At 43.7% G+C, this 14,046-nt stretch overlaps 3 protein-coding genes across 7 annotated transcripts in view; all 3 read left to right on the top strand.

Moving 5' to 3' along the window:
- Nucleotides 1-1,254: 1,254 nt before the first annotated feature.
- On the top strand, nt 1,255-4,319 carry LOC136666161 (acrosin-like). Of its 5 annotated transcripts, XM_066644228.1 has the most exons (5): nt 1,282-1,354; nt 1,558-1,633; nt 2,557-2,764; nt 3,081-3,468; nt 4,007-4,319. In XM_066644228.1, the coding sequence occupies exons 3-5, from the start codon at nt 2,601-2,603 to the stop codon at nt 4,247-4,249; spliced, it is 795 nt and encodes a 264-aa protein (XP_066500325.1). In that variant the 5' UTR covers nt 1,282-1,354; nt 1,558-1,633; nt 2,557-2,600; the 3' UTR covers nt 4,250-4,319. The 5 variants fall into 5 exon arrangements, with proteins under 5 accessions (XP_066500317.1, XP_066500325.1, XP_066500308.1 ...); XM_066644220.1 differs by lacking the exon at nt 1,558-1,633 and having other exon boundaries at nt 1,255-1,354; XM_066644211.1 differs by lacking the exons at nt 1,282-1,354; nt 1,558-1,633 and adding an exon at nt 1,430-1,531.
- Nucleotides 4,320-4,626: 307 nt separating this feature from the next.
- Nucleotides 4,627-7,968, top strand: elp6 (elongator acetyltransferase complex subunit 6). The gene is made up of 8 exons (XM_066685128.1): nt 4,627-4,952; nt 5,047-5,179; nt 5,436-5,514; nt 5,613-5,683; nt 6,820-6,944; nt 7,037-7,223; nt 7,365-7,520; nt 7,663-7,968. The coding sequence occupies exons 2-8, from the start codon at nt 5,126-5,128 to the stop codon at nt 7,777-7,779; spliced, it is 789 nt and encodes a 262-aa protein (XP_066541225.1). The 5' UTR covers nt 4,627-4,952; nt 5,047-5,125; the 3' UTR covers nt 7,780-7,968.
- A 329-nt stretch (nt 7,969-8,297) lies between these two features.
- Nucleotides 8,298-14,046, top strand: part of scap (SREBF chaperone) — a 30,613-nt gene continuing 24,864 nt past the window's right edge. The window contains exons 1-3 of the mRNA XM_066642735.1: nt 8,298-8,405; nt 11,732-11,932; nt 13,821-13,941. Of these exons, the coding sequence (XP_066498832.1) occupies nt 11,808-11,932; nt 13,821-13,941 (246 nt within the window). The 5' untranslated portion in view covers nt 8,298-8,405; nt 11,732-11,807. The remainder of the gene's footprint in view (nt 8,406-11,731; nt 11,933-13,820; nt 13,942-14,046) is intronic.

Here is a 14,046-nt window from a genome sequence, read left to right as displayed (position 1 = left end):
AGAAAGCCAGGGTTGGACATTTTGGAGCAACTGAAAGGACATGGAGAAAAAAAATAAATATTCGCATTCTCTCGAAAACAAATTTAAAAAGTGCTATCTTATCAAATATGTTCCGAAACACTGGAAAGGCATATTCTGTGGAGCCAGGGACGTGATTTTCAACACTACATTGGAATATGCTTATAACTATTTATATATTTAAGGATTCAATGGCATTTTAAAAGCCATTTTCAAGAATTTTGCATTTCCATTTCCAATGAAACCTACACCCTGTGTATCTGAGAATGCGTTATTCAAGATAACAGTGTGCTGAAGAACTTGATGTCAATTATTAATGTTTGGAAAAATGAATTTACTTGGGGAAGGCACGGTGGTGCAGCAGGTAGTGGCTTCAAGTCCTGCTCCAGGTGACTGTTAGGAGTTTGGTGTGTTTTCCCTGTGACCGCCTGGGTTTTCTCAGGGTGCTTGGGTTTCCTCCCTCGCTCCAAAACACACGTTGGTAGGTGGATTGGCGACTCAAAAGTGTCCATAGGTGTGAGTGAATGTGTGTGTGTCACCCTGTGAAGGACTGGCGCCCCCTCCAGGGTGTGTTCCCACCTTGCGCCCAGTGATTCTGGGTAGACTCCGGACCCACCGCGACCCTGAACTGGATAAGGGTCACAGACAATGAATGAATTAATTTACTTGGACCTTTCTGTACTATATAAAACATTTAAAACTCACAGTCATGTTTTTGTGGTTTAACCTAAAAAACGTGCAAAGTTTAGAACTAGTTTTTTTTTTGGATATTCAGTAACAAGTCCTGCCAAACAGCTTCAAGATCTTTGGGTCCTGGGTTCTACTTTCACCTCAGATCACTGTCTGTGAGGAGTCTGGTGTTCTCTCTGTGTCTGCATGGGTGGGGCATCTTAGCTGTGTTTGAAGAGCAGCAAACAGAGAAAGAAGAAGAAGAAGTAAAAGAAGGAAATAAATAAATGGAACGCATTGTTGGTCATATTTATTTTTCCTTGAGTTCCCTTAGGGTCATTGTAACGGATAAAAACACAGAATTACAAAATTGTGTGAAAGTTACATAATTCTTTGTCAAACAAAGCTAAAAATATTTTGTGGGTTTTATTAAGAGCATAAATCATTATTAATGCGTCACTACATTCTTCTCATAACGGTATCGAGATTAATGAGTTTATAAAAAAAAAAAAAACATGACTGTGTTTTTTTTATTTTATTTATTTAATTAAAAAAATTGACGTCAACAAATGGATGTCCACAGAGATGGTCACGTCCAAATATGAATGCCATAAGACTCCTCTCACTTTAATCGATGTTTTAGACTGTTCCGGTGATTTACAGCGAGGTTTGGACCAATCAGAACAAGTGTTCTTAACTGCAAAGTTACTGCATTTTAATGTTTCTCTGAGATTCCCATTGAGAGCGATGAATAAATCCACCGTGATTGTTGTTTCCGTGACTTTGGTGTTTGTCGGGGTTTGTGTGTATTTAGGTGTAATACTCGAGCCCGTCAAACCCGAGAGTAAGTTAGTACTGTGTTTTATTTAGGTTAAAGAAGAGGTCGGGAATATTAACTTCACTTTTAGAAGTTCATCGGTGACATTCTGTTCACTGTCAATTTAAGGTGGAAAGCAAATTTTCCAATATTTTTTATTTTTATTTATTTTTTTTTTTTGGTCATCTTAGCCAGTTATTGTAAAATAATATAAAATATAATTAATAATTGTACGACTAAAAAAGACACAATATATATATGTGGAAGAAATTTAAAATATTTAGTAATTCTGAGAATATTAGAGACGCCTTTACTGAATGTTAATGTTATTATATACAGTTGCTATGGATACGGTTAGCAGGGGCTAGCGGTTTTTTTGCTAGCACTAGCAGCTAAACCATGTTTACGACGTCAAATTAAACATAATTAATGACAGGTTTTCGTTTAAATTGTTTAGTTTTAGACTGTAGACAGAATTAACTTCTGAAATCTGCCACTGAATTTTGTTCATTATTTGCCACTTTATTACATATATTTACATTTTTTGGAACAGCCAATTATTGTGGAACAGCACAAATGTTTCACAATCAAGGCTTGGATTAGAGCGTGTTTATACACAGCTTGATCATTTAAGCTCAAAGTTGAGGATTTTCCCATAAGAATTTACCTCAGTTTTTTTTTTATATTAAACACATTTGACTTGAAGTCCCTTTCCGGTCATTTATTAAACCCCTAAAGTCCCACTGTTCAGAATTACAGATTAGGAACATTTTGGGATTGGTTCCTTAGGTGTGTGAGGTATGAAACCCTGTCTGTCTGAATCCGTGAATCTGCTCATTCTCTCAGAATATTCTTTCTTGCACAAATACCACACACGGTAACAAGAATAAACACCACCACACACACACATATGTGCTAAAAAACATAAAAACTTCATTTTCAGCAGATAGGGTTCTTAAATTATATTTTAACTTTCAATGCCACTATTTACTTGAATGTTGCTGTGAATTTTGACCATCTCCAACCTTCAAAGTTTAATGTGTCTCTTTAAGCATCGTGTGGTGACAAGCCGGAGAGACCCAAGTTGAGGAAGCGGATGGTGGGAGGAACTAATGTGTCTCTAGGAGTTTGGCCATGGCACGTGTCCATCCTCCACCGCTTTAATTCATCAGCTCCGTTCAAGCATCACTGCGAGGGGACCATCATTCAGTCCCAGTGGGTTGTTTCAGCCGCAGCATGTTTCTTCAAGAAAGAACACGTGTGAGTATTCAGCAGATACACTGTTGTTAACTCCCTGAAATCTGGGGTCAAATTACATGACATGCCTTAAGTTCTTAACGCTAACAAGGACACGAAATGTCTTTGATGGGAAGCACAGTTATGAGCACAGCCTAAATGTGAATGAATATGTGAGAAGTGCCCACTCCGTGTAGAACATCTCTAAGAATAAATGAGTAAGTTACAAGCCAGTTCCATTAGAATGAATCTATAAACATTTGAATTGGACCCTCTACACTTAGTGCTTATTTTATATGATTCTATCTCTTTTAAAAACGTGTTATTCCTGTCCCCACAGGATACGAAGTGACCTCATAGTGAAAGCTGGGACGGTGAATTTGCAGGAGGACGGCCCGGAGACGCAAGTGGCTGAAATAGCTCAGATAATCCGCCACAAATACTTCAACCCAGTCTCTTTACAACACAACATCGCTCTGCTGAGGCTCAGCGCTCCTCTAGAGTTTAACAGTGCGGTTCAGGAGATCTGCACTCCAGACGAGTTCACTGGAGACCACTCGTACTCAAGCTGCCACATCACTGGCTTTAACAAGCAGGGCGTCCTGCAGGAGGGCTGGGTCGAGCCCATTCCCAATATCAGGTGCAACAAGAGAACCTGGTGGAACTTCAGAGTGACTACAAACATGGAGTGTGCCGGACGTTACGGAGGAGGGACGGACGGATGTGATGTAGGCTTCTTTTTCATCAGTCATGAAAAAATCAGTTTAGACCTCTGAGTTTCTGAGAGACAGGGACAGGGAAATGGCCAACTGTCTTTCTTGATTGCAGTAGTGGGTTTGTAATGTTTGTTTTTTTATTATAGACGTTAAAGCAACACTGGGTAGTATTTTTACAATTAAAATACCTGTGCTGGAGAGAATAGAGCATCTCCCAATACTACTCCAGGCTCAACACTTCAGAAACTTCACTATGTAACTATGTAAGGTGGGTGGGTGTGTGTTGCCCTGTGAAGGACTGGCGCCTCCTCCAGGGTGTATTCCCGCCTTAAGCCCAATGATTCCAGGTAGGCTCTGGACCTGCCGCAACATACATACATGATTAAACCCCCTCCACTTTTATTATATTTACACTGTTAAAACCTCACAATACAGATTCATTCTGGATTAAACTAACTCCACATTTGTTACTGTCAGGATGAGAAGTTTTGCCTTTATATTAATCCTTTATTTTTCTCTCTTCTCTGTTTGTTTCCTCTTGTTTGTCCAGATTAATATCGGTGGACCACTGAACTGTTTCCTGCCTCTCCAGCACCGATATTTCATTTTTGGGATTCGAGTGGTCGGGGATTTGTGTGGCGTTCCCCAGCGTCCAAACATTTACCTTGTAACCAAACGTTATTATTTGTGGCTGGAGAAATATACGACAGCTGCAGCGCTCCACCCTTTACGTGCTGCCCACATGTTTACTCTGGCCCTGTCGCTGTTTTCAGCCGATATTTTAACATATTAGGCACAATATTTTAGTTGTTAACTTTAGCTTGTTTATTTACATTAATCCTTGGCCTAAAGAACATTTCTGTCCCTGAAAATAAAAGATTTATGAACTTCTGAACTCTTCTGTAAATGTCTTTCATTTTTGTGTGTGTGCATCGCCTTGTGAACTTTCTGACTTCGTAAGATTCTCTAGACCCATGACACAAAGGTTTTCAGATACACACGTGTGTATGGATGTGTATAAAATGTGGTGGGGTCTCTGTCACACATCTCCAGGGTTGTGTGTGTGTGTGTGTGAGAGAGAGAGAGAGAGAGAGAGAGACCACGACCCTGAACAGGATGAATGAATTGGCCCCTGGCTTATAGCCCCGGCCCCGGGTGTAGTGTGTGTGAGTGGCCTGTGGGGGGCAGTAGAGCAGTGCTGAAGCTCAGCGCGGCAGGAGAAGCAGAGGCTCCAGTGCGGCGTGTTTACAGAGATGTGTTTATTCTTAAGTTAAAAGGAAAGCTTTTATCTCTGATTTCTCTCAAGTTCTGGACATTTCACCTCATCTGTTTCCTCCCTTTCTCCTCTTTGTCTCCTCTTTGTCTCACGGAATTGGCCCAGTCCTGCTTTAGCTCTGACTGACATTTCAGATATTGTTTTGAAGTTCGGCCACAACTGTTCACAGTTTTGTATTTTTAAATCCTACAGTTCCTCTCTGTAGGACCCCACAGCGCAGGTATGGTTTGGGTGGTGGATCACGGGGTTAAAGAACTCCAGCAGCGCTGCTGTGTCTGATCCACTGATCGCTGATGTGTTTTGTTTTTCCACAGTGTTGTTTTCTTGGAGGTCTTCAGAGCCCAAGAGCAGTTTGGTATCGATCCTGGTGAATGAGGGAGAATAAGCTGAGAGATGTTTCCAGATTTAAACAGCATCCTCAACTTCAGCACCGACAAATTCAGAGAAGTACATCATCTACAGCTACTCTTTACTGTGGTCTTTAAAGGGACTGTCAGTCATTTTTACCACCAGACATTTTGTTGTTATTTGTTGCATCTTTTCAATAAAAATATAACTCACATGAGATAAAGAGACATCCTGTTGTTTCAGAATGAATTAGTTAATTCTCCATAGAGCGGGTCCCCTACATTGGGGCTTTGCTACGAATTGCTACTCAGGACCCCTAAGTGACCGTGTTTGTTTTTTATGTATATAACTGCAGACAGAATTTATCGTGTTGTCCGACAGAAAGGCGGACGCTTCATTCCTCGTTCATCACTTTCTCTCCTTCTACCTTCGCTGTGAGTGTTTACTTCTTGCAAAACACCTCGACACACTACGACTGGCTCCCGAGGGTCATTATTCGGTTTTAATAAAATGATTGTGTTTTTTTTTTCAGCGGGATGTAAAGTGTGTTTCCTGGGTCTTGTTCAGTCTTTCAGTCACTACAGTGTTGTTGGTCAAAAGCTGGTAAGTCTTTATTACACCTCAGCAAACTTTAGGCTAAAAATAATAATGATAATAATAAAAATTAAAAGTGCTGTACTGAAACAAACATAAAAATCCAGATTAAAATATAAGCCAGAAAATGAAAAGCAAGGTGGTGCAGCAGGTAGGTGTCGCAGTCACACAGCTCCAGGGACCTGGAGGTTGTGGGTTTGATTCCCGCTCCGTGTGACTGTCTATGAGGAGTGTGGTGTGTTCTCCCTGTGTCTGCGTGGGTTTCCTCCGGGTGACTGTCTGTGAGGAGTGTGGTGTGTTCTCCCTGTGTCTGCATGGGTTTCCTCCGGGTGACTGTCTGTGAGGAGTGTGGTGTGTTCTCCCTGTGTCTGCGTGGGTTTCCTCCAGGTGACTGTCTGTGAGGAGTGTGGTGTGTTCTCCCTGTGTCTGCGTGGGTTTCCTCCAGGTGACTGTCTGTGAGGAGTGTGGTGTGTTCTCCCTGTGTCTGCGTGGGTTTCCTCCAGGTGACTGTCTGTGAGGAGTGTGGTGTGTTCTCCCTGTGTCTGCGTGGGTTTCCTCCAGGTGACTGTCTGTGAGGAGTGTGGTGTGTTCTCCCTGTGTCTGCGTGGGTTTTCTCCGGGTGACTGTCTGTGAGGAGTGTGGTGTGTTCTCCCTGTGTCTGCGTGGGTTTCCTCCGGGTGACTGTCTGTGAGGAGTGTGGTGTGTTCTCCCTGTGTCTGCGTGGGTTTCCTCCGGGTGACTGTCTGTGAGGAGTGTGGTGTGTTCTCTCTGTGTCTGCGTGGGTTTCCTCCGGGTGACTGTCTGTGAGGAGTGTGGTGTGTTCTCTCTGTGTCTGGGTGGGTTTCCTCCGGGTGACTGTCTGTGAGGAGTGTGGTGTGTTCTCTCTGTGTCTGTGTGGGTTTCCACCGGGTGACTGTCTGTGAGGAGTGTGGTGTGTTCTCCCTGCATCTGTGTGGGTTTCCTCCATGTGACTGTCTGTGAGGAGTGTGGTTTCCTCCAGCTGTTTGTCACTAGTCCTACTGTGGCAGGTCATACGTGTGGATCATAACGATCTGTTGTGGAGACCAAAAAAAGACGTTTAAAAGCTTTACTAAAGTTAATATCTAAAAAATAAATTTGTAACAGTGTTGTGTGCTGTGTTTCAGGGGGTGAATCTGACCCAGGCGCGTGAGAAGGGTCAGCTGGTTTTTCTGGAAGCGTTAAAGGCTTCTCCTGGAGTTCTGCTGGACAAGGACCCGAGCGATAAAACACACACATTCGATTATCTACGGTCAGTCGTACTCACAGCTCCGAGATTGTTTCTCATCCTCTTTCTCTGGACATGTACTAACACCATGGTCATTTATATGTGTCTCTGTCTAGGTCTCCGTCTGCTGATCTGAGAGGTCTGTTTGAGTTTGTGCTCAGTTCTCTGAGTGACTGCGGGGCTGAAGCTCGTCCTGTGCTGATTATTGATGACCTGAGCGTCCTGCTGAGCTTAGGGGTCAGTTCTGGAGCCGTGCTGGACTTCACTCACTACTGCCAGGCCACCGTCTGCTCTCAGCTACAGGTCAGTCATCAGCTGTAGCCAAGGTCTGTTTGTGTGGAATATACGAGTCAGTCAGCCGACATAAATGTTCCTGTTTATTGAGGAGACAACACAGACGTGTGTAAATCTGTACCCTGGGTTGTTGGTGTGGTTTGTGCGCAGGGTTCAGTCGTAGCTCTGGTGCGTCGTGATGATGAGGAGTGGGATGAAGATGAAGAATGCTCCAACTTTCTCCTGAAGGCTCTGCATCATCAGTGCAGTGTCTCTCTGAGCGTGGAAGGTCTGTCCACCGGGTTCTGCAGAGACATTCACGGACAGGTGAGGATCTACACCTGTATCACCTGCATGACCAGCTGCTGCCCCCGTTGTATCCGTGCCTCTAAATACTGTGATGTAGTTCATGTATCAGCATTTAAAGCTGCTCCAGGCTTCAGTTTAGATTTGTTTGTGCTTTTTTTAGGTGGAGATCTGGAGGCGTGGGAAAGGAGAAGAGAACCAGAGAAAGATGTTTCACTACAAAGTTCACGACAAAGGGGCATCGTTTTTTGCTCCAGGAACTTCCAGAGCTGTTCTTTAAACGATTCCGAAGGCGTGTTGATGTACAGCTTTGTACACAATCAGACCTCAGTGAGGACAGGTGCCAGCGTTAATGATTAGATCTCTTCGGAGCGTCCAGCGTCTACTGATCAGTGCTTTTCTACAGAAAAAACAATCATTTCTTTGTCTTTTTGCACCTCCAAAAATAGAATGTATGAGAATGTTGAGAACTGTCAAAATTAATAAATTAAATGGTTACAGAAATGTATTTTGTGTTTCTTTGCCTTCTTTTTATTTGTTTTATGACCTGTAAGAGTACATGGAACTGAATATTTAATGTTATTTAACAATGAAATTAAGTGACAATGACTTGTAAATTAATAAATGGTAGTCAACAAAACATGTAAATGTAAGGTCTTTAAAAGATGGGCACAGGTTAAGCAGTGAAGTGCCCCCATGTTGCAACTTGTTTCCTCTGTGTAATTCCTTCTGTGGCCAGTAGAGGGCGTGTTAGTGCGTGTTGTGTGATGGGGTTGAAGTTGAGGGTTCACAGCACACAGAGACACACTGCTCTCAGGGCTGAAATGATCCTGTCAAAATAGTAGGGACTTATAAGGACTGATATTTGGAGGAAATACAACGTTAATAGAAGGACTAGTCACCGGGGTAAGTAGTTTTAGTCTTATTTATTTAAAGGCAGTTACAGAAATCTAACCACGTTGATTTAAATCGAGGTTGAAGTGAGCTTCTTTTTGGAGCTCTCCGTTCCACCTTAAATGGGCTGCCGTTGCGTTTTGGCGCCGGAGCCGTCAAAGTGTAAATGCAGCCTATTTAAGGTGGAATTGAGAGTTCAATTATAGGAGCTGAATTCAGAAGGCCGTGCTGTTAATATTTCGTAATATTTCCAGCAAATATTAATAAATACTGCTTTATTTTAAAGTTTCACGTATTATTTTAAACAAAGATTCGCTTAAAATATATTTGCGTCTGTTTTTTTAGGTTCACGCTGTTTACTGAATACTCTTCAGTTTACAGCAGCTAAAGGCACAAGCTATTTTAAAGCATTTAAATATATTAGTACCCCCTTTTACTGCTATTATAACGTCAGATACGTGTAGTTAACTCGATATTTTAATTGTCCTCCGCATCATTTGGTGTTAAATACCGTTTCTATCTCTCTTATTCTTCACAAGCTAACGTTGCTATTAAAACTGATGCTTAACGTTTATAAAGTAAATTAAAGAGCAATTCCACGAACTTTTTAAGACTCCCCACAAAACTCAGTCTTTGTGATTTAAACAAAACCGAACGCTGTGTTTTTGTGTGAAGTGCTTTCTTTTTAGTTGTATTCAAGTAATCACATTTCCTCACAGTGTTAGTGAATGGAACCAGAAAGGAGCACCACATATAACAGTGGTGAACGTCCCCTTTAAATCACTATTATGAGTGAATCTGAGAGCTGGCGACTTCCAGCCATTCATCACTTTGTTATTTTCCCTTTATTTACTATGTTTTAAGCTTTAAAAGCTTAGAAGTGGAGACCCCATTCTATGTGTGCTGTATTTTAGTCTCATATTCTGGAATTTCCCCTGGGGATCAATAAAGTATCTATCTATTGTCAGTGTCTCTAGGGTGAGTCTGGTATCTTTCGGCACTTAATAAGAGCTGCCTACTCCTTCAGGAGAAATTTGATTGACATGCAGAAGGACCAATCACAAGCCTGCTGTGTTAGCAGGATGTGTGGTAGCAGTCTTTCACGTTGGACCAGTAGCAGAGCCAGTACACAACAATACACAGAAATGTGTATGCACAGATATACAGCCAATCAGAACGCAACTGGCAGAATCCTGATTGATGACACAGCTTTGTGAACATGTCAAGTCTAAGATAGACTGGATATGTTTTAGATTTGTGGTCATGTGACGTGAATGTGAACAGTCAGGTCTGATATTTTTTGCCCGTTCACATGTGGACATCAGTCAGCACTGACGGAGACTTCAGGCTGTGGCTCCAATGACTGTGCGCTCTGCAGCATGCACTGCGCAGGCGATGAAACTATGGCTTAAAACAGAGAAAAAAGAGTTTCTTTGTGTTAACTGTGCACTCCCCGTTTTGTTTGGCCCCTTTCTGTTGGCGTGGGACAGAGGTGGGTTTGTAAACGCCTGGCTGACTTTGGGGTTAAGGACTTGTGTGTGTACACCCCTGAGATCCTGAAGGAGACGGGAGCAGCTCAGTGCTGCTTCGAGCAAATGTCGCTTGTGTCGTCGGTTCTTTTCTGAGCGGCTCAATCCTGGATTAGCTCAGTGACTGAGGCTCTGACCAGCCGCCAGTTCTCTGACCCACAGTGACCCTGAGGGTCAGAATCAGACGAATTAGGGCTTTTTTAAGGTGCAGGCGTGGAGCGTTTCAGGGAGGAGGACATGACTAGGTAAATTTAACTAGGTCATTTTCAATGTGTGTGTTGTGCTGGTGTGGAGTGGATCAGACACAGCAGTAGCTGTTAGAGTTTTGAAACCCTGTGTCTCCTCTCTGTCCACTCTCTGTCCACTCTGTGAGACACTCCTCCCTCGTTGGTCCACCTTGTAGATGTAGAGTCAGAGACAGTAGCTCATCTGTCGCTGCACAGGGTGTGTCGCTCGTCCTCTAGTCCTTCATCAGTGACACAGGACGCTGTCGGCTGAATGTTTTCGGTCGGTGGACTGTTCTCGGTCCAGACACTGAGGGGTTTAAACACTCCAGCAGCACTGCTGTGTCTGATCCACTCTACACCAGCACAACACACACTCCCACAAACAAGAATCCCATTAGATTTGAGGGTGTACCCCGTTACCCAGGGTGTAGTCAGTTTCAGACGCTGTGTTGTGGAGTTTGTGTTGTAATCAAACACCTTTTGTCCCGTCGAGTGTGGAATGCAGAAAGTCCTGACCTCACTCTGGAATCGTTACTGATTTATTAGTTTTCAGAAATGCGCTTTAAAGTCAGGAACCTCCATCACTAAGTGTGTGTCGTGTCTGTGTGTTTATGGCGAGCCGGTTCAGCCCGAGCGCCGTGTTTGCAGTGTTTGTCTGCAGCAGGTGAGGAGCGGTGTTGGTATTAGGGTGAGACGTGTTTATGAACGGAATGATCCTTCACTTGTTGTGTTAACTCCACCTGTGTGTGTGTGTGTGTGTGGAGTATTTATAGAAGTGTGTGAAGGGTAGAGGCTCTGGAGGTTTGGTGTGAGCGTGAAGAGGTGTATTCTCCCGAGAGAAGCACTGGCTCGACGAGAAACTGACAAAAGAGACAGTGTTTAAAAGCCGAGGCCAATGAAAACGCTTCTGACGCTTCAGCGAGAAACTGACTGAGATTCAGTGGATTGTATGAGTTCATAACGTTTACTTTCATCTTTTTTTAGGCCTGAATTCATGACCTACCTGTTGCTGTTGGTATTATTTGTGTTTTCTGTATTTTACTACTGTACAGGTATAACCTGGTACAGTTGCTTTAGAGAGGTATGAGGTTTGGGCAGATGCTGGTATCAGGTCTAATTTAATCATGTGGTGGGAATCATCCTTGTCCTCATTAAAATGTCTTTATGAATCCTGTTGTTTCGATGTTGGTTATTGAGTAGAACTGAGACCTAAAGCTATGTTTAGTTTATTATTATACGTACTCTGTGCGATGTTTACTTCACCCACACTGTACACTCTAAAGGCGTGTTGAGTCTAGTCCAGAATTTATTCACTAATCCCACAGCAGAATGTGTGATGATTAAAATTACCCTCAACACAAGGAGGGTAAGCTTCAGTCTCTAAACCTCATGTGTGTGTCATACAGACGTAATCTATTTGGTGGTTTATCATAATGCTGTGATGTTTAGCTTTAAAATAAAGGTATACACTCATTTCTAGTCTGTGGGAATATTAATGAGGTACATTTCAACTTAAATAGTATTTATAATAATTTTCTGTGTGTGTGTGTGTGTGTGTGTGTGTGTGTGTGTGTGTGTGCAGGTCCCTGGATGCCCCCATGCTGCAGGAGTTGAGTGTGTGTGTTTGCGGGGCTGATGGCCGGTAGCTGACCCGCCTCATGATGACGGTCCGAGAGCGGCTTCGGCAAAACATCTCCGCCGCCTTTTACCGCCACGGCCTGCTCTGCGCCTCTTACCCGGTTCCCATAATCCTCTTCACCTCCGCCAGCATCCTCACCTGCTGGTGAGTCACGTGACCTTTGACTGATTAGGGATTGGTCGGACAGAAACTGGTCACACTTCAGTTGGTGTCGGACAGTGTTTGTGTCAGTTCAGTTAATAATTACGTAATTAATAAACGAACACCTAACGATAGCAGATTAGCCGGTTGCTTCCTTCTCTTCTGCAGCTGGAAACAGGACTGAGATTTCCTGGATCAGACGTGATTTTATGGAGTTTTTCTGGATCTCGATCAGTGTTTACACAAACCACATGTGTCTTATTCTCAGTCCAGCTGCGGTCAGAGCTGCTCAGTGTGTGGTGTGTGGGTCACAAGGACATGAGAGAGAGAGAGAATTAAAGGAAAAACACTGCTCTTTCTGAGGGCTCTAACTTTAAACAGCTGTGAGTAAAGAGAGCAGGGATTAAACAGCACCTCAGAGAGAAAGAAAGAGAGAGAGAGAGAGAGAGAATACAGAAGATGAATGAATGAATGAATAAATTAATCTGTTTCCTTTGCCTCAACTCTCTCCTCCTCTTAGAAATTTCCCTGCTGTTTTTCACCTCACTCAACACTCATTTTGTTCGTGTCCAAACTCAAATCTCACCTAACCCTGGGTTTGAGGCGTCCCCCAAAGCCGTGACATCGTTCTGCTGGAACACACGGCCACGATTCACCAATCCCAGGTGCTGGCGTGGGTCAGAGGGAGTGTCTGGAAGCTCGCTCGTTGCCAGGTGTAAACAGACCCCACTTTAATGCACTGTCCGAACCCCGAGTCTAAATCAGAGTAACACAGTAACGGTTCAAACGTCTCGTCTAAAAGCTCTCTCTGAAGATCTCTGCCCTGTGCGGCGAGAGAGGGAACTGCTGAGTGATTATAGAACTGCCTCGGGCCGCAGAGGAGCTGTGATATTTATTTATTTATTTATTTATTTCTGTTGTTTCTCAGTTCTGGATTTATTCGGAGAGAGCTCCACCTGCGTGTCTTCGCCTCCCGTCATCATCATGAGGCACGTCCTGTTGTGCAAAAGACCGTTTCTCAACTTCAGTCTTTCACCAGCGCTCAGAAATCAACACGACTGAACTTGCTGTGTCTAACATTCTCTATAAATAAGTGTCAAATGACAAGTGACGCTGTGGAGCAGCTGCACATGAGCCTCATTTCCCCCTGTTAGTGCATACAGCTGACTCCAATACAATCTCTATAGAACTGCACTGACCAGTCCTGGAGCAGCTGCGCATGAGCCTGTGGTCATTGTGCCCAATACCAGCCAGAGGGGTGTTCAGGCCACGGCATTGGGTTTAGGTGTGAGATATTTCCGGGGCCCATGGGACGAGTTGAAATTCAGAACTGATGGTGCTGTGTCTGTCTCTAACCTCAACGATGCCATCAAATCCTCACAGCAGTGTTCCAGTATGTCTAAAGCCTTCCTGTGGCCTGAGCCTCTGTGGAGAGTACAGCTGTTTGTCGTGAGCGGGTTACACAGATAAAATTGAATTATGACCGCTGATGGTCCTGTGTGACCGAGGGGAATGTGGCGATGCAGGGGGCCAAGCGCTAATTGTTTCAGTATGAGACAGTGGTTAATTCTCCCTCTCTCTCACGCACACACACACACACACACACACACACAGAGAGACTCCCAGCCTCCTTTGTTGAGATGTGCGTGGGGTGTTTGCGGTTAAAACTGACTCAATTGTTCTTCCTACACTGAAAAAATGCTGTAGACTGGGCTCAGGAATCTACATCTATGGCCCATTGTTCTTCTTTTATTCATTAATTCTCTCTCTCTCTCTCTCTCTCTTTCTTTGTGCTTTCTCTCTCTCTCTCTTTCTTTGTGCTCTCTCTCTCTTTCTCTCTCTCTCTCTCTCTCTCTCTCTCTCTCCCTCCCTCTCTCTCTCTCTCCCTCAGTTACCCCCTCCTGAAGCTACCTCTTCCAGGAACAGGCCCTGTGGAGTTCACCACCGGAGTGAAGGATTATTCTGTTCCATCCCATGAGCCTCGGGGTGACCTGGGCGAGCGTCCTGATTGGGTACAGTCTCTCCCTCTTGCTCTCCCTCTCTAAATATGTTCTGCACACTAGGCCTGGGCTAAAATATCTGAATTCATGGGTATTTGAGTTGTTTGTAATGATGGG

This window comes from Hoplias malabaricus, chromosome 1, assembly GCF_029633855.1.
Source record: "Hoplias malabaricus isolate fHopMal1 chromosome 1, fHopMal1.hap1, whole genome shotgun sequence".
In the NCBI taxonomy this organism is placed as follows: Eukaryota; Metazoa; Chordata; class Actinopteri; order Characiformes; family Erythrinidae; genus Hoplias; species Hoplias malabaricus.
This window is presented reverse-complemented; position numbering and strand designations above follow the sequence as displayed.